Raw genomic sequence first — 25,399 nt, 5'->3', positions numbered from 1 at the left:
GGTAATAACTGCCCTTTTGGGGGAAAGAGTTCAGATGGGGTAGAGCTGCTGTCATTAAAAAGTCCAATTTTTTAAAAAAACACGAACACGAACTGGGAATGAAAAGAACAGCAAAAATAGAAAATACATCTTCTGTCTCCAAAAAAGCTGAGTAGTCCTGTAGCATCTTAGGGTATGTCTACATTACGGGATAAAGTTTAATTAAGTTCCCAACTTCAGCTATGTTAATTGCATAGCTGTAGTCAAAGTAGCTTAACTCAAATTTTGGTGTTGCCCACACAGCAGGAAGTCGATGGGAGAGAACACTCTCCCTTTGACTTCCCTTACTCCTTGTGGCAACAGGACTGCCAGCATTGACCAGAGTATCCCTCTCGGTTCGAATTAGCATGTCTTCACAAGACCCACTAGATTAAACCCTGGAAAATTGACAGCGGCGGTTTTGATCTTCTCTGTAGTGTAGACAAAACCTTAGGGTATGTCTACACTACAAAGTTAATTCGAACTAACAGCCGTTAGTTCAAATTAACTTTCATAGATGCTACAGAGGCAAACCGCTAGTTCGAACTTAATTCGAACTAGCGGAGCACTTAATTCGAACTAGGTAAACCTCATTCTACGAGGACTAACACCTAGTTCGAATTAAGTAGTTTGAATTACGGGCTGTGTAGCCACTTAATTCGAACTAGTGGGAGGCTAGCCCTTCCCCAGCTTGTCCTGGTGGCCACTCTGGGCACCACCAGGGAAACTCATCTGCCCCTGTCCCGGTCCTGGACCCCTTAAAGGGGTACGGTCTGGCTACGGTCCCCGTGCCAGGTGCAAGCCTGCCAGCACTCAGCCAGCAGACCCTGCACCTGGCACAGCACGAGCCAGCCACCCGCTGCCACCGAGCCCTCCGCCTCTTCCCGGGACCAGGCTGGTGGCTTCCAGGAGCCTTCCCGGGGCTGCAAGAGATCATGGACCTCATCAAGGTTTGGGGGAAAGCCTCCAACGTCCACGATCTATGCACTTAGGAACAGGAAAATGGCCATCTAGGGCAGGATAGCTGCCAGCCTGGCCACCCAGGAGCAGGTTTGCATGAAAATCAAGGTGGTCAAGTGAGATCCTGACCCTGAGCTTAGAACATAAAAACATAAGAATGGCCGTGCTGGGTCAGACCAAAGGTCCATCTAGCCCAGTAGCCTGTCTGCCGACAGTGGCCAACACTAGGTACCCTGGAGAGGATGGACCGAAGGCAATGACCAAGTGATTTGTCTCGTGTCATCCATCTCCAGCCTTCCACAAACAGAGGCCAGGGACACCATTTCTACCCCCTGACTAATACCACTCCATGGACCCAACCCCATGAATTTATCTAACTTCTCTTTAAACTCTGTTCTAGTTCTAGCCTTCACAGCCTCCTGCATCAAGGAGTTCCACAGGCTGACTATTTGCTTTGTGAAAAAGAACTTTCTGTTATTAGTTTGAAGCCTGCTGCCCATTCATTTCATTTGGTGTCCTCTAGTCCTTCTATTATGGGAACTACTGAAGAACTTTTCTGTATGCACCCTCTCCACCCCACTCATGCTTTTATAGACCTTTATCATGTCCTCCCTCAGTCTCCTCTTTTCTAACCTGAAAAGTCCCAGTCTCTTTAGCCTCTCTTCATATGGGACCTGTTCCAAACTCCTGATCATTTTAGTTGCCCTTTTCTGAACCTTTTCCAAGGCCAAAATATCTTTTCCACCTCCCTCCTCCCAGGTTTCCTCCTCCCCTCTCCCACCCTCTCTCTTCCCCTCTCCCTCCTTTTACCAGTCTCCCCCAGTTTTGTTAAATAAAGAGAGTTTCTATTTTTGAACACACGTGTCCTTTATTTTGTACATCAGGAAGGGGGCTAGGGAGGGATAAGTGGAAGGAGGTGAGGGAGGAATGGGGTACGAGCCCCCGATGGGGAGGACTGGGGTGGCTCTGCGGGCTAATCGGGGTGGAACCTCTCCTGCAGGGTCGCCTGCGTACAGCATTGGAGGAGGGGGGGTTCATGGGACCTGTGTCACCTATGCCGCCATGGGCTGTAACCCCACCTCTAGCCTTACCCCACATCCTGGCTAAAAGGAAGGGTTGGCCGCCAATTGATGGGGATTTGAACAGAAAGGACCAGTCTCATGCATGTCTCCTTTATTCCAGGGAAAAGAGGATGGGTCAAAGACTGTTTTACAAGGCGCATTTTTCGTGTCATGATTTGCATCGTGGTGCTGTGCTTCAGTATTGGCTACTTTTGGTAAGTAGATTGCTTTGGTAATCAAGAGTTTCCATAGTTCCCCTCCTAAGTTATCTCTTGTCTAAATTCCCTGCAAGCTGTGTGGACTAGCCGGTTTAGCACCGCACAGGTGCTCGGGGAATCTGTTCGTGGATCTGCCGCAGTTGGGGAAAGGTTGGCTCGAACCCTGACCTGGACCTGCCATGGACAGGTGCTCCTCTCCCAAACCAGCTCTGCTATGGCCTAGACCTGCCATGACACCTTGAGCTACTGTGGAGCTCGGACGTGCTGCAGCGTCCCTTCCCAAGCTTCAACCCAGCCTCAGCGCAGACATGCCAGGTCCAGAGGCCAGGTGCTTATTCTATCCCCCAGTCCCAGAGCTGCGTTGGCTGAGAGAGGTGCCTCTTCTTCCTCCATCCTCCCCCCCCCCCCAAACCAAGTGTTGCTCCAGGCTGAGAAAGAGCTGGGGGAATCCTCTCCTTGCAGTATCTCCACCTACGCCCCAAACCTCTGCACCCCGACCCTCTGCTCTAGCCTGATCTCCTCATCCCTGACCCTACCCCAGAGCCAGTATCCCCAGCCAGAAACCTCACAACACTGCACCCCAACCTTCAGCTCACTCTGAACCCCTTCCCATATGCTGAACCCCTCTTCCCAACCCACACCACATGAATTGTGTTATGTGTCACACCTCATCTTCATATTGGTGCATATGACACAACTCATTCTGCCTATAGGTGAGGAAAAGTAGAGGGGGTGCTTAATATCTACAGAAATTCAAATCGGTGGTTCAAAATCCCAGTTCTCAGAGGTACACTAGATTCCCCAGCATTGTGTTAGCCTAGCTGGGCAGAAAAATGAGCGAGGGAGCAGACTCTTCTGTCACACCCTGTGCAATCCAAGTGGCATGAGAGGGGCCGTCACAGCCTGGCTAACAGCATCGGTTACCTCAAAGTGTAGAAATCATTAACTCTTGAAATCACTGCCCCCCTCCTTGTGAGCATCCTACAGCGTTTGTCTAGTTGCACAGCACATTTGCTACTTTAAAAACACGGCGGCTCAGAGGGAAGCTTTCCCACTGTCCCTGAAGGTTCCATCAGTTTGTCTCATGCCAAGAATTGAGCTCCTGCCCTTGGACAAGAGCAAAATGCTGGACTTAGCAAGAAAAAAATCAAATGCCCAACTACAAAATGAGGAAATATAGGGTAGGTAGTAGTACTGCTGAGAAGGATGGGGGTTACAGCAGATTGCACATTCAATATGAATCCACAATGTGGTTTTCAGTGTTGGTTTAAGGATTTCAGAGAGACAAGGTAGCTGATGCAATATCTTTTATTGAACCAAATTCTGTTGTTGCAAGGGACAAGCTTTAGAGCTTCACAAAGCTCCTCTTTAGGTCTGGCGCAAGCATTTGAGCTAAATACAAGTTGGGACAGGTTGTTGCACATGCTGTGGGAGACACCTAAAATTAAGTGAGCAGTTAAGGGTTAGCTGGCAATAAATTGTTACAATGAGCCATAAATCCGGAGTGCATGGTTTTTAGTATCTGGCCGAATTATGGATATACATTCCCAAGGCTGCATAACTGATTTTTCAGGTTGGGTCTGAACAGAAGAAAAAAATCAGTTGGTTTCAAATTGAAACTGATTTTTTTTCCTGGCAAAATAAAAGAAACTTTTGGGGTCAAACAAAATGTTTTGTTTTCAGTTTCGGGTTGTCTTTGGGGTATTTTTCATCTTTAAATATTTTTAAATAAAAATGAGTGAAATTTAAAAACAAAGGAGCTTTTGAAGCACAGAAGTTGAAGCGTTATCACGTAACACAGACACAAACAGAAATACTGTTGAGCGTGAGGTCTTACAAATTTGGTAAGTAAAACACTACATCTGTTTTGCCATATCACTCTCTTCGATTATCTTTTAACGGCTGTAGTTTTAGTATTCCAATGATGATGTACGATGTAAGCTCTTTATTGCAGAGATCACGATATATCATTGACTGCACTCCCAGTGCATGACAGATAATAATATGAAGCTGCTTTTCTTCATCTACCACGGCATTCTAGCAACCTTTGGTTTGATTTATTCTATTGTAAGGCTAAACTTCTGGGTTTGTTTCTTTGCTGTAAAGTTTGCATCTTTAAACTTGCCTAGAAATTGGACTCTGTGATTTTTAGTGTGAAGTTTTTATGTTATTTAGATCTCCATGTTTAACATGACATTTGGATTTAATGTGCAGGAGTACATCCAATCATACCTGGCAGCACACACCAGTCAAGACTTTCAGCACAATGAGGTAACTATTCTGTGTTGGAGTTTCCTAGATTATGTGAGCCTTTGAGGTTTTACAGTTAAAGGGCTGGAATCAATTCCACTTTGTTGAGATTCCTAACCACTTCTCTTTTAGCTTTGATAAATGCAAAGTAATGCACATTGGAAAAAATTATCGCAACTACGCATACAAAATAATGGGAAATAATTCAGCTACTATCACTCAAGAGAGAGATCTTGGAATCATTGTGGATAGTTCTCTGAAAACATCCACTCAGTGTGCAGCAATGGTCAAAAAAGAAAACCGAATGTTAGGAATCATTTAAAAAGGGATAGAGAATAAGACAGAAAATATCTTATTGCCCCTAAAACTGCATACAGATGTGGTCACTCATCTCAAGAAATATATATTAGCATTGGAAAAGTTTCAGAAAAGGGCACCACAAATGAAAAGGCGTTTGGAATGGGTGCCATATGAAGAGAGATTAAAAAGACAGGGACTTTTCATCTTAGAAAAGCAGAGTGTAAGGGGGAATATGATAGAGGAGTGTAAAATCAGGACAGGTATGAAGAAAATGAATAAGGAAAAGTTATTTACTTGTTCCCATAACATAAGAACTAGGGGTCACCAAATGAAATTAATAGGTAGTAGGTTTAAATAAACAAAAGGAAGTTTTTCTTCATGCAGCACACAGTCTACCTTTAGAACACCTTGCCAGAGGATGTTGTGAAGACCAGGTCTTTAACAGGTCCAAAAAAGACTTAGCTAAATTCATGGAGATTAGGTCCATCAATACTCTTTTTGCCAGGATGGGTAGGAATGATGTTCCTAGCCTCTGTTTGTCAGAAGCTGGGAATGGACGATGGGAGAGGGATCGCTTGCTGATTATCTGTTCTGTTCGCTCCCTCTGGGGTATCTGGCATTGGCCACTGTGGGAAGACAGGATAATGGGCTAAATGAACTTTGGTCTGACTCAGTACGACCATTCTTATGTTCTTAAGGCTTAATTGGGGTTTGCTGACACATTTCAAATGAAAACTCAATTTAAACTAGCAGTGACCCCTCAGAGGCAGGTGGAGAGGGACAGCACGGCTCTAGTGCGTACCTTTTTCTGAATTAGATACATTAAGGGAGTTAGTTCTGTAAACTGGCTCTGCAAGGCCCTTTCCTGTATCCACATCATCCACCAACCTTCTAATGACACCAGCAGCCACAGATGAAGAGCTGAGTTGCACCTGTTGTCATGCCGATCCTTTGGAGCCGTACTTTGGCACGATCTTGACACACCATCACAAACCATGTTAGGGTAGGTCTACACTACACCCCTCTTTCAGCAAAGGGATGTAAATAAAGCAAATAGAATGTACAAATGAAGCGGGGATTTAAATATCCCATGCTCCATTTGCATAATCGCATTCTGGCGCTGTTTCAATTAAGTGCCATTTTGAAACTGAAACCATGATTTAGAAGTGGTTCTGCCGACAGCAGGGTGATTTTTCGACAGATCTTGTACTCCTTGTTTTTTGAGGAGTACAGGATCTGTTGAAAAATCACCCCACTGTCGGCAAAACCGTGTCTAAACCACAGTTTCAGTTTCAAAATGGCGCTTGATCAAAACAGCGCCAGAACGTGATTATGCAAATGAAGTGCAGGATATTTAAATCCCCACTTCATTTGCACTTTTGATGTGCTTTATTTCATGCCTCTGCTGACAGAGGGGTTTAGTGTAGACCTAGCCTTAGTGTAACCCTTCTGCCAGGTGGAGCCAGCAGCAACTTGGGCTGGATGCAGCAGAGGGTTTCCTTTCCATCGATACAACACAAAACTGGCTCAGGTCCCCAACTAGTAAAATTGACACACCACACCCGGGCACTACAGAGAGTCAGTTCTTCCCCAGTAGCAAGCACAGAGTCCGAGTGTGGGATAGAAACTTTTAGTAAAAGAAGGGGAGTCACTTGGCATTAATTTTAGAAAACACCAAAGCAAGAAGGTTCATAAACATAAACCATGAGCAAAAGAGCCATCCCCAAGTAGGCTGGGGAGTGTCCTTTTCCTCTCAGGTTCTTAAGTCCAGCCACCCCAACCCTTTTACATGCCTGACCCTCTCTGCACCCCACTCACAGCTGCTGGTCAGCGTTGCTTGGCCAGTGCAGAGCTCAAGTTCAGAGGCACAGATACGGAGTTCACTTCCCACCCTGGGTGGAGTGGGGTGTAAAAAGGCACCTTATTCCTCCTGCTGCTTGGGCATTTGCTCACTGCCCCTCTCTGGTAGCCACCCAGCCACTTGTTTGCCAGGTGATTGTTAGTCACCTTCTGCTACCACCTGCCTCTTGCTGAAATCTCTGCACATCAGTAACTTTCATCTCTTTGCAGGGTGGGCACAAACACTCTCACGTAGTTTCAGCTGTCAATGATTTTTATCTCTTAGCGGGGAGGGTGGAATCAGTTCTCCCACAACTGATTTCATCTCTGAGTTAGGAGTTAATAACAAGGTGGTGGTGAAAGGGCTTTCCATAAGCTTTTTGAACAGATTACTATGCAAGGAATGTAATAATTGAGATGAGCTTCATGCAGGATGCCTCACATAATATATCCTTGGAAAAACTGTCATCTACTGAATAAGATTATCCCATGTGTATGTATGTATCATTTGTGTAGATCAAGTGAGAATTACTGAATGGGGTCTGTTTAATGGCGTATTTTCGGTTTTGGGTCACTCTCACTGATTGGTGGGAATCAATGAGTGGTGGGAATCTATATCTGTAAACTGTGGAAGGTTTTTTGAAGAGCTATGAAAATTGTTCCTTAACTAAAGTTAATAGACTAAAGTCAGATCAAAATGCAAAAAGAAGTTTCTGAATTTAGAACCATAGGCCTGACTGGACCCTTAATACATAAGCGGTGACTTTGCCTTTAGCTAGAGGTACTTGATCCCCTCCCACTTCTTGCCTCTGCTCTACCCCGATACTATGTACATGCCACCATAGCCTTAAGGCCCATCAGTGGGAGAGAGGCGCTGGGGCAAGGAGGAGCTGGGCTGCTCTGGGGTGATGAGAATTGCTAATTTTCCCTGTGGGACCTCTAGCTTCAGAGTGTTCATGGAGTCAATGCCTGTGCATCCAGAGGTCATCTAGTCCACTCCCCTGCATTTGTGGCAGGACTCATGAGAGTGTGTCTACACTGGCAGATGTACAGTGCTGGTAGATACAGCTCTGCTCACAGAGCACTACAGGGAAACCGCTGTTGTGTTCCTTGTGATGGTGGAGCATACCCTCATTAGCAGCTCTTGCAATGGCCCAATGAGCAGTCCATTGTGGCAGCTATCCCACTGTGCAACTAGACACAGGGTGCTTTGGGAAGGGTTTGCAATGCTGCATGGGACAGCCAGTGTCACATGATGTACATTTCCCAATCCCATTGTTCTTTGGTCATCCTACTATATTGAGAACTGTTTTTCAACTGAAGTCGGGGGAGGGCCAGTGCACAGGTTCATATATGTGTGTGTGAGAAAGGGAGTGTCATTATCCTCATTAATCAGTGAGGATTACTAAATGGAGTCTCTGTAATGGCATTTTTGCTGATTTGGATCACTCCCACTGATTCAAGGCTGTGATAGCCCATTAGCAAGAGACAATGGAGCAAAACATTCCTGCAGAGGTGTGGGTCGGCTCATGAAATATGGAGACTAGGGCCTTGCAGAGGCCTTGTTTATCCTGTCACCTGACACTGGAATCTATATTAAAATCTGCACTTTTCCAGGAGAAGAGGGGAGGATATCAAACTGAAGCAAAGGACTCAGCCTATACTTTCATGCACTGTGTGAAGAAGAACTTTCAATTATTAGTTTTAAACCTGACACCCATTAATTTCATTTGGTGTCCTCTAGTCCTTATATTATGGAAACTAATGAATAACTTTTCTTTATTCACCTCTCCACGCCACTCATGATTTTATAGACCTCTATCATATCCCCCCTCAGTCTCCTTTTTTCCAAACTGAAAAGTCCCAGACGCTTTAGCCTCTCTTCATATGGGACCTGTTCCAAAACCCTAATCATTTTAGTTGCCATTTTCTGAACCCTTTCCAAGGCCAAAATATATTTTTGAGGTGAGGAGACCGCATCAGTACACAGTACTCAAGATGTGGGCGTACCATAGTTTTATACAGGGGCAGTAACATATTCTGTGTCTTATTTTCTATCCCTTTCTTAATAATTCCTAACATTCTATTTGCCTTTTTGACTGCCGCAGCACACTGTGGACGTTTTCAGAGAATTATCCGTGATAGCTCCAAGATCTCTTTCCTGATTTGTCGTAGCCAAATTATCACCCATAATACTATATGTATAGTTGGGGTTATTTTTTCCAATGTGCATTACTTTATACTTATCCACATTACACTTCATTTGCCAGGTTTCTGTAATAAGTTTTGGGTTTTGTGATGAATTTTTTTTCTCCTTGCTCTTCCCCACCAACTAAAAGGTGGTACTGTACCATGTGCTGGTTTGGGGAAAGAGCCTAATGCCCATCCCCCACCCTCCCATGTCTGCCACTAGTCATACAAATGTAATTCATAAAATGTCCATCACTTTCTTTCCCATGACTTGGACGAGGCACAAGAAATAAAACATCCAAGGTGGAATCTTTTGTTCCCTTCTCTTAAAATGTTGAATGGTGTTAATCTTGATACTTCTGGTGACTGCCTATTTTGTTCTATGCTGTGTTTAAAACAACAACAACAAAACAACCAAACACTAAATGTGACATGCTTTCTTCCTGTAGCCCAAATACCCAGGACCCGGATGACTTTCACAATATAAATCTACCAACGTGGGGCCTTTTGTTAATTCCATTTAATATCTGTGACATAATCCTGTAAATGCTTGCTAACTGGACAGGCCTTTACTGATGTGATAATACCATTTGCTTCAGTGGGATGACAGGTTGAAACTTGCTAGTCCTGCACTCTCCAGTCCAGTAATCTCCATATTCTGGAATGATTCTATTAGCTGGATGTCCAATTCTCATGGGAGTTGTCAAGTTTTCCATGGTCCTATAGAGTTTTTTTACAGCCATCAATTCTGGTGCTCAGGGTTCTGTGTTGTTATTTGGCTCTAATTTATCCCTAAATGTATTCTAAGAGCCCATTAAGCAGCAGAAGTGTTGGTAGTGTGCTGATATAAAATATTGACTACCCGTGGTTTGGCACAGACTCTGGTTCCGCACCGGGAAGGCCTCAAAGGTGTTGGACTAAAGAGGTTCAACTTGTACTTATGTGAATAAGGAGTATTCATGTGTAGGTTTGCAGATGTATCTTCCTTGGACTTATATTACCGTAAAATCTTGAGTATAATGTGCACTTTTCCCCCTAGTTTTTAAGGGTTAAAACCAGGGTGTGCATTATACATAGGATGTAATTTGTAAAGTTTATACCTGACCATCCCCGCCAGGCTCCCGGACAAGGGAGCTGCCCCGCCCGCCAGCTCCTCACCTTGTCCAGGAGCCTGGCTGAACTCCGGCCTGCCATGGGGGGCCCCTGCCCAGATGCCGGCTTGCCACACTGAGCTCACGCCTGCTGCCGGGGCCCCCTGCCCAGCTAACCTCGCACCTGCCGCAGGGGTCCCCTTACCCAGCTGAGCTTGTGCCTGCCGCGAGGGCCTCCTGCTCAGCTGCCCGTGCGCAGCAAGCGCTAGGTCAGCTGGGCAGGGGGCCCTGCAGCAGGCATGAGCTTAGCACGGCGCACGGCAGCTTAGCAGGGGGCCTCTGCGGCAGGCGCGAGGTCAGCCAGGCTCCCAGACAAGGTGAGGAGCCAGCGGGCGGGGCAGCTGGGTGGGGGGGAAAGGGGACCCCGCAGAAAGCACGAGCTCAGCCCGGCGCACAAGCAGCTGGGTGGGGAGCAAGTTTCAAACTCCGCTGCCGGCTCCCCCGTGCTGCACGTGCTTTTCCTGGGCAAGCCTGCAGGTGGGAGCAGAACCATAAAATCACGTGTATAATGGGGGTGCGCATTATAGTTAAGAGTTTAGTTTATTCCAGAATGCTGATGTTTAAAAGGTAGGTTCGCATTGTACATAGGTGAGCATTATACTCGAGATTTTACGGTACTTTTAAAGGTTATATTTTTGGTAAACTAAATATTCAATGTTTTCTTTCAATGAAAAAACAAACCGATGATCACACTGATATTCAAGAAACACAGATAATACAGCAGATTTTTTGTTTTAATTTCTTTTATATTTAGATGCTGGTAAATATGAAATAATGAAATGATTTTCTCTTTCATGCTGTCTTTTTGTAAACCAAACCTTCATTGCTCGTCCTCCATAGCAACCGTACCTACCTCCTGGAGAACTTGCTGGAAATTGAGTTACCAAGGTAGAACTTTATTTAGTTGCTTTTAAGCATTTGATCTACTTTCAGCAGAGCTCTGGGGTTCCTGAAGGATGATCATCTATGCTTGTGGAACTCCAGTGCTATGGCTTAGCATTGCATTTGTGTATTATGAATTGTCAGGAAAGCCTGATGACGCTGAGATTTAGATAAGCTTGGATATTACCTTCCTCTCAGCAGTGATATGATGGATTTCCCTTTATGAATGTTACCAGCCTGCACCTCTACTATTCAAACTCTGAGCCACACCCACTGCTCTATCAATGTGCCCCATTCCCCACTTGCAAAACTTGTATTCTGCAATCCTGCATGCTCACACTGCTTTTCTATTGCACATCATTCCTGATTTTTGCTATCTGTCTCTGAGCCTCTCATAAGCATAGATTGTCAATGAAGACATACAATGTAGCGGTTTTGTGAAAGTAGGAATAAGATCCTCCAGAAAAGGGCACTTTTACCGGAGGATCGGGGCCAGTGTAGACGCTCTTTTCCGGCTTTTTTAAAAGCCGGAAAAAAGCGGCGGACATTTTTATTTAAATGCCGCGGGGGATATTTAAATCCCCCGCGCATTTCCCTACTACGACTCATGAAATTTACATGCCCCTTCCGGAAAAGGGGCCAGTGTAGACGTAGCCATGTTGTTTTGTGACTTGAACCGGGATTTAAACTCAAGCCAGAGGTATAGTTAAAACCCTTTCCTGAGCAGTCCTGAGGATGGGCCTCTGAGTGAGGGAAATCTTTTAGCTGTAAACTCCAGAAAGATTTTTGTAACAGCTATGTGACAGTGCATTGGGGTTTTCCCGTCTCCTGCACCCCCGTAGTGGCACGGACAGACTCCACCAGCCAGTAGAATAGGGGGAGTTTATTGCTTCTCCAGGATACAGCACAGCACAGATGTAATCTGGTTACAGAAACTGGGGTTAGGAGGCCACAGTGTCCCCCCTTGAGATGGGGGGTGGCTGGGCCCTACAATCCCAGCCCCCCTCCCTAGCTCCTTCTCCCTTGCTTCCCAGGCAGAAACCTAACTCACTCACTTCCAGCCCTGCCCCCAGCCAGGGCTCCACTCCCCTTCTTCCCATTGTTACGCTCCCTGGGAGATAACTCATCAGACAGGTTCGGAAGCCCCCTTGCATAATGATTCATCCCCTGCCCTGCTGGGCCGTGCTGCAGATAGCAGCCAGTGGAGGTCACTCACAACCCACTGCCCAGCATAGTAAGGTACCCCCCACTATGTCACAAGCTATAACTATCATTCCTTAACTTGAAATAATTTTTGTTTTCCTCTTTTCCCTTTAGAATGATTTACGCAAAGCCACAGGTTCTAAAGCCACCGTAAGTAAAACTAAAAATAAGTGTTTTTGTTTCATCCAAGATACAACTGAAGTTAATAGACTAAAGTCAAACCAAAATTCTTAAGGAAGTTTCTGAACTTAGAATCATAGGCCTGAAAGGGACCTTGAGACATAGGTGCTGACTTTCCCTTTAGTTGGGGGTGCTCAATCTCTCCACCCTTCCCTGTCCCCACTTTACCTGTTCCCCCAAATTCCCAGTCCATCTCCACCTCTTCTTGACCCTCCTTTGCCCTCTCCTGTTCCATCTCTGCCCCATCGCTTCCTCTAAGCGTGCTATATCCCTGCTCTTCTCCCTCCCTCCTGGAGTATCCCAAATGCTGCAAAACAGCTGTTTGTGGGAGTGGGGGATGCCAAGAGGGAGGTGGAGAAGTTGGTCAGTGGGTCCACCAGTGGGCAAACATCACTGGGGGGAGGAAGGATTTTGGCTGCCTATAAATTTTTCCTTGTGGGAGCTCCAGCCCCTGCGCTCCGATGGCGTCAGTGCCGGTGCCTCCAGTCCGATCCCCTGCACCTGTGGCAGGACTCAGGGTATGTTTACACTGGCAAATTTACAGCACTGGAAGTTACAGCTCTGCTCACAGAGTGCTGCAGGGATACTGCTGTTGTGTGTCCACACTGTGCTCCTTGTGATGGTGGTGTGCATCCACTTTAGCAGCTCTTGCAATGTCCCAGAGAGGAGTGCATTGTGGCAGCTATCCCACAACAAGACACAGAGTACTTCAGAAAGGGTTTTGTGACAGACCACAGCCTGCAAACTGCAAAACTCTGCCATATTGGGAGGCGGGTTAATGCTTTCTTACTTCCAAATTAGCTTCAGCAGCCAGGGTAGAACATAGAGGCCTAATTAGGAGGCAGCTTGCAGCTGGAGTTAATTAAGCATCTGCTGCCAATTAAGGCCTCCAGGTTCCTATAAAAGGATTCCTCCCAGGCAGCAGGGGAGGAGTTTTTTGGAAGGCACACAGAGAAGAGCTGGGGTATGTCTACACTACAAGTTAATTCGAACTAACAGACGTTAGTTCGAATTAACTTTGATAGGCGCTACACATGCAAATCACTAGTTCGAACTTAATTTGAACGAGCGAAGCGCTTAATTCGAACAAGGTAAACCTAATTCCACAAGGATTAACGCCTAGTTCGAATTAACTAGTTCAAATTAAGGGCTGTGTAGCCACTTAATTCGAACTAGTGGGAGGCTAGCCCTCCCCAGCTTTCCCTGGTGGCCACTCTGGGCACCACCAGGGAAATTCTTCTGCCCCCTCCCGGCCCCAGAGCCTATAAAGGGGCACGGTCTAGCTATGGTTCCCGTGCCAGGTGCAAGCCTGCCAGCACCCAGCCAGCAGACCCTGCACCTGGCATGGCACGAGCCAGCCACCCGCTGCCACCCAGCCCTCCGCCTCTTCCCCAGACCAGGCTGGCGGCTCCCGGGAGCCTGCCCGGGGCCTCAAGAAGCGGGTGTCCGCCTGGTCTAGTGCAGACATCGTGGACCTCATCCATGACCTCCGCACTAGGCACAGGAAAGTGGCCGTCTAGGGCAGGATAGCTGCCAGCCTGGCCTCCCAGGAGTAGGTTTGCATGAAAATCAAGGTGGTCCACTGAGACCCCCGACCCTGAGCCCTGAGTCAGAACAAAGGTCCATCTAGCCCAGTAGCCTGTCTGCTGACAGGGGCCAACAATAGATACCTTGGAGGGGATGAACCGAAGACAATGACCAAGCCATTTGTTTCGTGCCATCCATCTCCAGCCTTCCACAAACAGAGGCCAGGGACACCATTTCTACCCCCTGGATAATAGCACTCCATGGATCCAACCTCCATGACTTTATCTCACTTCTCTTTAAACTTCTCTTTAAACTCTAGCCTTCACAGCCTCCTGCAGCAAGGAGTTCCACAGGTTGACTATTTGCTTTGTGAAGAAGAAGAACTTTCTGTTATTAGTTTGAAGCCTGCTACCCATTCATTTCATTTGGTGTCCTCTAGTCCTTCTATTATGGGAACTAATGAAGAACTTTCCTTTATGCACCCTCTCCACACCACTCATGCTTTTATAGACCTCTATCATATCCGCCCTCAGTCTCCTCTTTTCTAAGCTGAAAAGTCCCAGTCTCTTTAGCCTCTCTTCATATGGGACCTGTTCCAAACCCCTGATCATTTTAGTTGCCCTCCCCTGTCCCACCCTCTCTCTTCCCCTCTCACACCTCCTTTTCCCAGTCTCTCCGAGTTCTGTTCAATAAAGAGAGTTTCTGTTTTTGAACACGTGTCGTTTATTTTGTACATCAGGAAGGGGGGCAAGGGAGGAGTAAGTGGAAGGAGGTGAGGGAAGAATGGGGTACGAGCCCCCGATGGGGAGGACTGGGCTGGCTCTGCGGGCTCCTTGGGGTGGAAGCTCTCCTGCAGCCCCCTGATTGACGCCCCCCCGATGGCAGCCTGTGGCAAGTGCAGCCAGGCTGATGGCCAAGTGCTGTGATGTGCTGAGTGTGGGCACTCAGGGCACTCCAAGCCAGGACTGCTTTGCAAGTGGGGAATCCCTGAGAACTGTCTGTCCGGGGTGGGAGTCGGGTCCCTTTAAGCGCAGCCTTCGGCTAGCCTGAGATAGCAGCTCCATGCTCTAAGTCCTAATCTGATGCTCTGCCGGCACTGCTTCTGGCCATCCTTAACCTCGGTTCAGGGTCCACTCAGTGTGGACATGCTAGTTCAAATTAGCAAAACGCCAATTCGAACTAGTTTTTTCAGTCTGGATGCGCTAATTCGAATTAGTTTAGTTCGAATTAACTAATTCGAACTAAGTTAGTTCGAATTAGTGCTGTAGTGTAGACATGCCCCTGGAGAGCAGAGCAAGGAAATGATGAACCCCAAGGATTGGCCTGTGATGAGAATGACTCAGTAAGCGGGAACCCTTGCCTCTAGGGAAATCCCAGGGCAACAAAGGAGAGTGGAGGGGGCTCCATGAGTCTCTGAGGTGCCCAAGTAACCTCCAAGAAGCGTAGAACCCCAGGGAGCTACCAAGGGACTTTGTCATAGTTTGCAATGTGCATGGGGCAGGCAGTGTCACATGATGCAGGTTTCCCAATCCCATTGGTCTATGGTCAACCTATTACACTGACAGCTGCTTTTCAGTAGAAGCATAGGGGATGAGAGGAATGTGTGACAGGCAGTGTGTGGGTATGTATTGGGGTGGGAGACAGTGTGTTTTGGGCGATGTCAGCATGCTGCTTTGTAAGGTCAGCTACACAGCTCTCTCTCTCTCACACACACACACATACACCCCTACCTCCTTGTACAGCAGCACAAGAATTCCACTGAATGGCTTGCTCTGTGTCCCTCAGCAGGATGTCAATACCGGTGCTTTGAAAGGGGATAAGCATGTACTGCAGGGCAGATAGCCACGTTCAAAGTAATGAGCAGAGTGGCCACTTGAAGGATTATGGGACATATCCGGTGGCCTGTGACTATGTAGAAAACAATTGAAGTGTTTACACTGGCATCCCAGTGCTGTAGTCACAGCGCAGAAATCTCTATGTCTCTTGCCGAGGTGGTTTACCTAGAGTGCAACAACTGTGGAATTAGTGCACACTAAGTACCTTGCCAGTTAGGACACTTTAGGAGTTATAGCCCTGGGAGCTGATTTACTGCCCTGTAATTTGCCAGTGTAGACAAGGCCTAAATATTAACTAGACCATTTCTGACAGGTGTTTGTCTAACCTACAAATAAAACTCTCCAATGATGGAGATTCCACAACCTCCCTAGGCAATTTATTCCAGTGTTTGACCACCAGACAGGAAATTTTCCTAATGTCCAACCTAAATTTCCCTTGCTTCTTATTTATCTTCAGTGGTTAAGAAGAACAATTTCTTTCCCTCCTCTTTGTAACAACCTTTTATGTACTAAAATAATGTCCCCTCTCAGTCTTCTCTTCCTCAATAAACAACCCCACTTTTTCACTCTTCCCTCATAGGTCATATTTTTTAGACCTTTAATAATTTTTGACACTCTTCTCTAGACTTTTTCCAGTTTCTTCACAACTTTCCTGAAATGTAGCATCCAGCTCTGGAAACGATGCTTCCAGTTGAGGCATAATCAATGTGGAATAGAGCAGAAAAATAACTTCTTTTTTGAGTGGTCCCCATGGGTGCTCCACTCATGGTGTCAGGCTCATCCCAGCACCGCAGCTCGAAGGCTTTGCATAGCTGTATTCAGCCGGGTCGTGCCTGTGTAGTGTGCAGCACGTGCCTTTCGCATTCTTTCGCATTCTTTGATCTTCACACGCACCCAGCTAACCTGTCAGTTCCTCTCAACCGTCCCTGGCCACAGTCAGAGTTTCGATTCTCTCATTCCTTCAACAGTTCTCATTCCCCTCAGGGGACCTGTAATTAGTAATTTGTAAATAGTTAGACCTTTTTGTTCACTGTTCTTCTATTATCTACCCAAAAACAAACAAAGAAAAAGGAAAGAGACTTGTCAGTACTCCCTTGAAGCTGAGGCTTCCCGTGACTCCCTGCTGTTACTAACTAACAGCTCAGCCTCAGGGAATTAACAAATGTGTTTTTCTTTAGGAAAAAAAGGTTCAACCCTGTCATGCCTGGATCTCCAGGTTTTAAAAAGTGTGTCCAATGCAGCGAGTCCATGCCAGTTTTGGATGGGCATTCAGCATGTATACACTGTTTAGAGGATAACCACATTCCCCAGAAATGCAGGCACTGCTCAAAGATGACAACCCGCACTCATCGAGACAGGGAAATGTGCCTCAAAATGCTCCTTCTAGACAAGGCGCTGGACCCCAATACTTTGAATACTGAACAACTTGGGGGGACTCAGAAGAGAGGGTTTCTTCCCCTGAACCGCTGGCAGACAATAGAAAAAAGATCTCCCCTGCCAGATTGCTCCCGCCAGAGAGAATGGTGGGAGGTAAACCAGGATCCTCTGGTTCTGTCCCGTGACCCTCAGCACCTGGGTCTGGGACAAAAGTGAAGAAGGCTGCGGCATCTGATAGATTCTTTTTGGTGCCAAAAGCAGCCTCGGTGCTGACAAGCAGAGCCCATACTACAAGGGCGCCAGCACTGCTCTGTTTAACTCTGCAAGCAGCGCCGGAGCAGCAGATACCCGTGCGGGCAGCAGTAGCATCGGAGGGAACACTCCCAGCATCAGCAACACTACAAGCAGAAGTGCCAGTGCTACGTGGTGCTCCGAAGTTACAAACAGCCCTGGCTTCAGCAAATACATTGGTGCCACAGCTGACTGAAACACCGGCACCACAGCACGAACCAGAGCCGACATTGATTCATGCAGAGCTTCCGGCAAAGGCATCAGTTAAAACATGGAGAAAGGGGACTCCCCACTCCTCTTCTCCAAGATTTTCACAAGGTCCTTCTCCTTCTCCTCCAATGTGTGCCTCACCTCTGCACCATACCTACCAGCACTATAGCTCAAGACATCAGTTCTATCACAGACGGTATTCCCCATATCAGCACCCGCATTACAGAGACTACTACAGGCACCAATCCTACTCTCCACCATATAGACGATTACCACGCTATCACTATTCTCCATGAGTCAGTCATGAAAGGTGACATACACGTGGTAGATCATCCAGGTGTTCGTCACCTCACCCATTGGATCGATATTACGTGCATTGCCATAGTTCTGCGTACTTGTCACATTCACATTTCCATCACCGTGTGCACCAACAACCCTGATGTGACAATCCACCGTCAGCAGAGCACTCTCCACCACAGCAACACCATAGAATCATAGAATCATAGAATAATAGGACTGGAAGGGACCTCGAGAGATCATCGAGTCCAGCCCTCCGCCCTCAAGGCAGGACCATGGGGGCCACAACACAACAGTCAGACCTGGAAGATGGACAATGGTCCAAAACGGAGGACCAACAGATTGGGAATCCAATGCCTGACCATTCATCCTCTTCAACACACCAGGTGGTTTTTCCACCAGACATGTCCTTGCCAGATGATTTCAAGCAGTTATTGTTGAAGCCATTATGGAAATGGCAGACATCTGGCAGAAACTAGCTTCAGTGCCACCAACCTGCAGGAGAGCGTACAAGAAATATTTTGTCCCTTCCAAGAATCTAGAATTCCTCTTTAACCATCCACAGCCGAATTCGCTGGTGGTAGATGCAGCACAACAGCGGGCCAAAACACCGTAGTATAAGACAACACCAGATGTCAAAAAACTAGGTATATTCAGCAGGAAAATATACTCCTCGGCAATCCTTCTCCTATGTATTTCTAATTATGCCGCCTTGCTATCGAACCACAACTTTGACAATTATGAAAAGATATTGCAGCTTCTTCAATACCTGCCAGAAAGTAAGCGCCCCCTCATACAGTCCCTGTGCAGGTCGGTTTTATGGTAGCAAGAGCAAGTTAGGTTTGACACATTTTGTTCTTGACAAATCCACACTGACTATTAATCACCTTATTATATTCTAGCGTGCAAATTGATTACTTAATTTTTAGCTCCATTATCTTTCTGGGTTCAGAAGTTAAGATGACTGGTCTGTAATTCCCTGTATTGTCTGGGTGTTAATGCATGCATACAAAATCTTAGAAACACTTGGATCTTTAACAAAGTACAACTGAGGATGTTTTATTCAGTTACAAACTTTATGCATGATGGATAGAGGCCAGTGCAGTGCACCATTAGTAAGCTGATAGCTTCTTATATTATTACTAAATCTTAAAGGGTTAATCCAGGGAGATTGCAGTAACCTGTTACATTATATAGTCTTATTCCACAATGCCACGTAAGTTCATGGACTTGTGTATTTCTATACACCTATTAATTATCTATTTTTGAACTTCGACACACGGATCTGGTGGTGTCTTTCTAAATGGAGGGAAGGCAACTGCCTCCGTATTTCTTTCTTTTGCAGTGTGATTCTAAAGAAAATTTCCTCTTCCATAGGAGAAATGACGTCCTTATGATGACTCCATGGTTTGCACCAATAGTTTGGGAAGGAACCTATAACCTTGAGATCCTGAATGAGCAGTTCAAACAAAGGAATGTCACTGTGGGACTGATAATTTTTGCAATCAAAAAGTGAGTATGGCTTATTCATAGAACTATATGTTAGTTACGAAAGATGAAGGATAACCACTAAGAAGAGTGGGAACCTGTTTTCTGTTTGTGTGTAGTGATGATGTATCCCTTGTTCATCTCACCTTTCCTAGCAGGCATTTTGTTGGAAGACTGCTGATTGACTTAAAACACATTTCAGTGACAGGGAAAGGAGAGTGGGATTTCACAGTGGGATGGAGGAAGAAATTAGGAGGATGTGGAATTTGTAAAAGAAAGGGTCAAATTAAGCTGCTTCTTATGTGCATCACAGAGAGGGGAACTGAAAGGATTAGCAACTATGGACGCTAAGTAAGGTACTTTCCTCTTCTCCCTTTGCTCTGGGAACACAGTCTTTGACCTTATGTTTTGCTGACTTCAGAGTAGGTGATCTTTTATCTTCTCCATACTGCTCGATTTCTTCTTGCTACACTGCTGCCCCTACTCTACTGAGGTGGAATATTTCAGAAATACAACCAGAAATGTAACTGGGAAGAGAGACTTTCCTCAAGAGTCCTTCTTACAAAGGAAGAATTTGACTTTCATGTTGAGCAGGGCTTTATCAGATTTGTAAATGAAGGAAAATACTTGGTGGCTTGTGATGAACCCACCCGTGCTATGCAAAGACAGATTAAGGAACTATTCATTAACATAAATGTTTTTCTATAGCTGTGCATGCTACAGGGAAGTGCTTGTTAATCCTGGATAGGACCCTACCAAATTCATGGTCCATTTTGATCAATTTCATCGTCACAGGATTTTTAAAACAATAAATTTCATGATTTCAGCTATTTACATCTAACATTTCATGGTGGTGTAATTGTAGTTGTCCTGGCCCCAAAAGGATCTGAATTATCACAAGATAATTGGGCGGGGGGGGGGGGGGGGGGAGTGCAGTAATACTGGTAGCATCACTGACTTCAGAGCTGAGCAGCTGGAGAATGGTGGTTGCTGGCTGGGATCTGAGCTCTGAAGGCAAAGCCACCGCCAGCAGCCACACAGAGGTAAGGATGGCACTGCAGCTGGCAGCAGAGCCATCCCTAGAGAATGGCAAATCAGGGAGACTGCTCCGGGCCCTGTGATTTGGGCGCAGTGCTTCTGTGTATGTGTGTGTCATGCAGGGCTTGGGCTCAGTCTCCAGCAGTGGCCGCCTTAGGAATCGACTCCAGGGGTTTTTTGGGGCCCACGGAAATCATGTTGGGTACTCAGCAGCCATTGGGCAACCCGCTATCAATGCCTCTCCCTCCCCCATCACAACCTGCTTACTGGTGGGCCCTGAGCCTCAGCGCCCTTCCTTCCCTCCCAGTGTTTATTGCCTGCTGCAGATCAGTAGTTTTGTGACATTAGGAGGTTCTGGGGGAGGATAGGGGAGGAGCGAGGGAGCAGTGCATTCAGGGGAGGGGCCAGAACTGGGTGTGAAAAGGCAGGGCAGGCCCAGGAGGAGGCAGAGCAGGGGTGGGGAATTGGTGAAAGAGGAAAAGGAGGGTGGGACCAGGACAGAGGTGGTGGAGAACATGCCCTTGGCAGATTATAAATGCAACCTAGAATCGTAGAACACTAGAAATGGAAGGGACCTCAGCAGGTCATTATTTCCAGTCCTCTGCCCTCAGGGCAGGACCGACTATCATCTAGATCATGGGTGGGGAACCTATGGCCCAGGAGCCAGATGCAGCCCCGGGGGGTCTCAGTGGACCACCTTGATTTTCATGCACACCTGCTCCTGGGTGGCCAGGCTGGCAGCTCTCCTGCCCTAGACGGCCGCTTTCCTGTGCCTAGTGCGGAGGTCGTGGACGAGGTCCACGATGTCTGCACTGGACCAGGCGGGTGCCCGCCTCTTGCGGTCCTGGGCAAGCTCCCGGGAGCCACCAGCCTGGTCCCGGGAAGAGGGGGAGGGCTGGGGGGCATCGGGTGGCTGGCTCGAGCCATGCCAGGTGCAGGGTCTGCTGGCTGGGTGCTGGCAGGCTTGCACCTGGCACGGGCATCGTAGCCAGCCCGTGCCCCTTTAAGGGGTCCGGGGCCGGGGAGGGCAATAGAGTTTCCCTGGTGTTGGCCAGAGTGGCCACCAGGAAAAGCTGGGGAGGGCTAGCCTCCCACTAGTTCGAATTAAGGGGCTACACACCCCTTAATTCGAACTAGTAAGTTTGAACTAGGCTTAGTCCTCGTACAATGAGGTTTACCTAGTTCGAACTAAGCGCTCCGCTAGTTCGAATTAAGTTCGAACTAACGGAGCGCTAGTGTAGCGCCTATCAAGGTTAATTCGAACTAACGTCCGTTAGTTCGAATTAACTTTGTAGTGTAGACATACCCTCAAGAGGGTAACGAACACCTCTTCTCCCACTCTCCCCTGGGTTCATTAGTAATTCAGGCAGTCAACCAAAGGAAGTGGCAGGGACAGCCCACTACCACCCCTAAGAACAGGGAGGCTAAAAAGACTGAGTTTCTGGGCAGAAAGGTCTATGCATCTGGGGGCATCCAATACAGAACTGCCAACCAACAGGTCCTTCTGTCCTCTCTGGACTTTCTACAGTTTCTCCACATTTCCTGAAATGTGGCGCCCAGAACTGGACATGATACTCCAGCTGGGGCCTAATGTAGATGGTTCATTCCCTGCCTAGGGGACGTGAGACTGGGCGGGTTAATTTCCAATCCTCCTGTTTATTCTTTTCCTAAGCCAGGAGGGCACAGTAGTTCTGATGGGGGCTCTGCAGGAAGGCAGCCCGCACTGCCTTCTGCCTGAAACCTTGTGCTGGTGTTAAACAGCTGTCTAGCACACCCTAGAGGTGACTGCATTTCAGCGTGCCTGAAGCAACACAGCACCAACAATGGACAGGAAAATGGCTCCTGGGCATGGCTTGCTCATGACTGCTTCAGTCCCGTTGGATGGGCCTCAGCCTCTTTTCTTCCCCTCCCCCACTTTGCAATGGGGCTGTAGACTCTGGGGGGAGAGGCGTGAGGCAGGCAGAGGCATCTCCCTGCAGCAGATGTAGACACGTCTCTATATTAATCATTCTCTCATTGAAGTGTTTAGCTTTGTAGTGAGTCCTTTTACATGGAAACTTTGTTTTACGTCTTGGTAGAATAGTCCCTAGGACAAGTGAGGCAGAGACTGTCCCTGTGGGGTGAATGAGGTGGGAATGTATAAGGCGGAAGGTGAGCACCTCTGGGCAGTTGCAAAGGTTGGAGAGGGGATGGAAGCCAGATCCAAGATCAATGAGCCCTGGGAAGTGGGCCCATTGAAAGGAGACTGGACCTGTGGTTGCCTTGGGGGTCAGCAGCAAGGGCCTGCTTTGGGAAGCCCCCTCTTTGGAGGTGAATGTGGCAGCTGGCACCACAGACACTAACTGCAGATTCCTGGGACTGTTCTCACAGATCTTGCACATGCCTAAGATGATAGATCTGGGGGGGGGGGCAGTGGTGTAGCGAGGGGGCTGGAGGGGTCAGTTGCCCCTGGGCACCATGCTAGGGAGGCTCCAGTTTAATCCCATTCTGCTCCCCCTGTTATCCCTTCAGCTCACGTGCTCCTACTCCACCTGCCACCGGCAGCTGGAGCCTCCTCCCTGCCTCTGCTCCAAGCCCGACTCTCTTCCATCTCCACTGGAGGGCTAGTGCAGGGGTGGGGGAAGATGCAGTACAAGTTCCCCTCAGCTGTACACCAGGTTTGGAGCTGTGCTACATGGTGGTGGGGGGCAGGGGAGCTCAAATTTATCTTTTGCCCCCGGGCGCATAACACCCTCGCTATGCCTCTGGTGGCACATCCAAACAAGCCACATGAACTCAGTACAGGTGCACAAGACAAAATCCATTCTGCTCATGGGAGGAAAGAACACGTCTTGTGCAAGAACACGTCCACACTGCCATGTGCGAGCTGTACTTTTGCGCAAGAGCATCCATGGCAGTGTGGAAGCTCTCTTGAGCAAGAAAGCTCCAATGGCCATTTTAGCCATAGTGGTTTCTTGCGCAAGAAATCCCTGTCAAGCATCCACACTGCCTTCTTGTGCAAGAGAGCTTACATCTGTTAGAAAAGAGCATAGCTCTTGCGCAAGACGCCCTCTCTTACCACGCCATACTGTAAATTTCCTTGCGCAAGAGCAGGTGGGCAGTGTGGCTCCTCTATGGGTTCTTGTGCAGGAATGGCTGTACTTGCATAAGAAACCGCGAGTGTAGACATAGCCTTAGAGGGAACACTTCCCCCAGTCTCTATGCCCCCGAGTTAATGTCACACACATTGGGTTAATGCAACTGCAGGATAGTTGCATGAGGGGAGTTTGGTGGGGGCCAAACTAATCCCTGTTGGTCGGAGGATGGTGGGAAAAGTCCTTCGAGAGAGGTGACATGACACCTTTTACTTCTGGTCATGTGTCCATCGTGCCTGGTCATGTGTCCAGCGTGTTGCCTCCAGAGGCCTGGCTAATGGGGGTCAGGAGGTGTGGTTAATGGGGCACCACCAAAATCTATACAAATCTGCTGGCCCCGGAGAAAGAGTTCATCGGCTGTCTGCGCCACAGGCGGTGTGAGTTCAGCGTAGGGTGTGTGCGTGTGTTGGCAGGGGATTTTTTTGTGCTTTTTTTTTTTGCTCAACCAAAATTGCTGTGAGGCCACGTCGAAATTGTTCCAATTGGGCCCTGCACTTCCTAAAGCCAGCCCTGCTCCCCGGTGCCTTTCCGGGACCATTTATCCCATTTTCTGCAAGCCTGGCGGTCTGTTACATCGGACCGATAGGTTCTGGAGATAGTGGAAAGGGATTATGTAATCCCTTTCCACTCGTCCCCTGCTTCCCAATATCCTACCCCATCCCTTTTCAGGGACTCCTCTCACAAGCCTCTGTTACAGGAGGAGGTTCGCCACCTTCTCATTGTAGGGGCGGTGGAACCAGTTCCCTGCAAATTTCAAAACAGGGGATTTTATTCCCTTTACTTTCTGGTTCCAAAAGCAAAAGGGGGCCTCTGCCCAATCCTGGACCTCAGAGCCTTACATCTTTTCATTGTCAAGACAAAATTCAAAATAGTGACTCTGGCGTCCATAATTCCTTCCCTAGCCCCCGGAGACTGGCACGCTGCCCTTGACTTAAAAGACGCTTACTTTCATGTTTCAGTTGCCCTTTTCCATCAGAGGTTTCTACGATTCACTGTGGGCCAGGACCACTACCAATTCACAGTCCTTCTCTTTGGTATTTCTACGGCCTCCAGGTCTTCACCAAATGCATGGCAGTGGTGGCCACCGAGCTCAGAAAAAGGGGCATCCAAGTGTTCCCCTATTTGGACAATTGGCTCCTCAGGGGAGAGTCAGAAACCAAGGTGAGAGATCACATCATCACAGTCCATGAACTCTTTCAAGAACTAGTTCTTCTTTTAAACCTGGACAAATCCACACTAATTTGTAGACAACAGAGTTCTTGGGTACTACCCTGGATTCCCGGTCTCAGAGATATTCTCCACCCAGCTTCCACTTTCTCACATTACAGTTGGCGGTCAGGTCAATCCAGAACTTTCCAGTGACCACCGCCCGGGCTTGCATGTATCAATTGGGCCTCATGGCCGCCTGCACTTATATAGTGCAACATGCCAGGCTGCGCATGCGTCCACTACAGATGTGGCTATCGCAAGTCCACAATCCAACTGTTCACTCCTGGGACAGAGTGTTGACCGTTCCTGCCCCCCTTCTCCTCGCGGTGGAGTGATGGACCCATCAAGTGGAGGCCTGTGCAGGGGTCCCATTCTCCCGGCCAGTCCCGTCCATCCGATTAGTCACACACGCGTCAGACACAGGTTGAGGAGCCCACCTGAGAGAGCTGCACACTCAAGGTACATGGTCCCCACACGAAACCTCCCTGCATTATCAACGTCAGGGAACTCAGGGCAGTCCAATTGGCTTGTGCGGCTTTCCTTCCCCACCTGAGGGGCAAGCCTGTCCTTATCCTGTTGGACAACACGACAGCAGTGGCGTATATAAACAAGCAGGGCGGGGCTTGCTTCTCCTGCCTGTGCTCAGAGGCGATCCGCCTGTGGGAACTCTGCACTGGGGCGGATATCCACCCAATGGCCTTGTATCTCCTGGGTTCACAGAACGTCCTGGCAGACAGACTG

The 25,399-nt window shown here is 47.8% G+C and overlaps 1 protein-coding gene across 3 annotated transcripts in view; it reads left to right on the top strand.

Moving 5' to 3' along the window:
* LOC102449345 (histo-blood group ABO system transferase-like) overlaps positions 1-25,399 on the top strand; it is a 44,701-nt gene that overhangs the window by 8,881 nt on the left and 10,421 nt on the right. The window contains exons 2-8 of one of the 3 annotated variants that reach the window (XM_075905352.1): positions 2,161-2,254; positions 4,472-4,528; positions 9,286-9,333; positions 10,828-10,875; positions 12,187-12,222; positions 19,167-19,301; positions 24,503-24,610. In XM_075905352.1, coding sequence (XP_075761467.1) covers positions 2,161-2,254; positions 4,472-4,528; positions 9,286-9,333; positions 10,828-10,875; positions 12,187-12,222; positions 19,167-19,301; positions 24,503-24,610 — 526 coding nt within the window. Of the gene's footprint in view, positions 1-2,160; positions 2,255-3,108; positions 4,102-4,471; positions 4,529-9,285; positions 9,334-10,827; positions 10,876-12,186; positions 12,223-19,166; positions 19,302-24,502; positions 24,611-25,399 lie in introns of those variants that run through there. The other 2 variants (XM_075905354.1, XM_075905353.1) reach the window with 2 other exon arrangements.

The sequence above is a fragment of the Pelodiscus sinensis genome, chromosome 22 (assembly GCF_049634645.1).
Source record: "Pelodiscus sinensis isolate JC-2024 chromosome 22, ASM4963464v1, whole genome shotgun sequence".
In the NCBI taxonomy this organism is placed as follows: domain Eukaryota; kingdom Metazoa; phylum Chordata; order Testudines; family Trionychidae; genus Pelodiscus; species Pelodiscus sinensis.
This window is presented reverse-complemented; position numbering and strand designations above follow the sequence as displayed.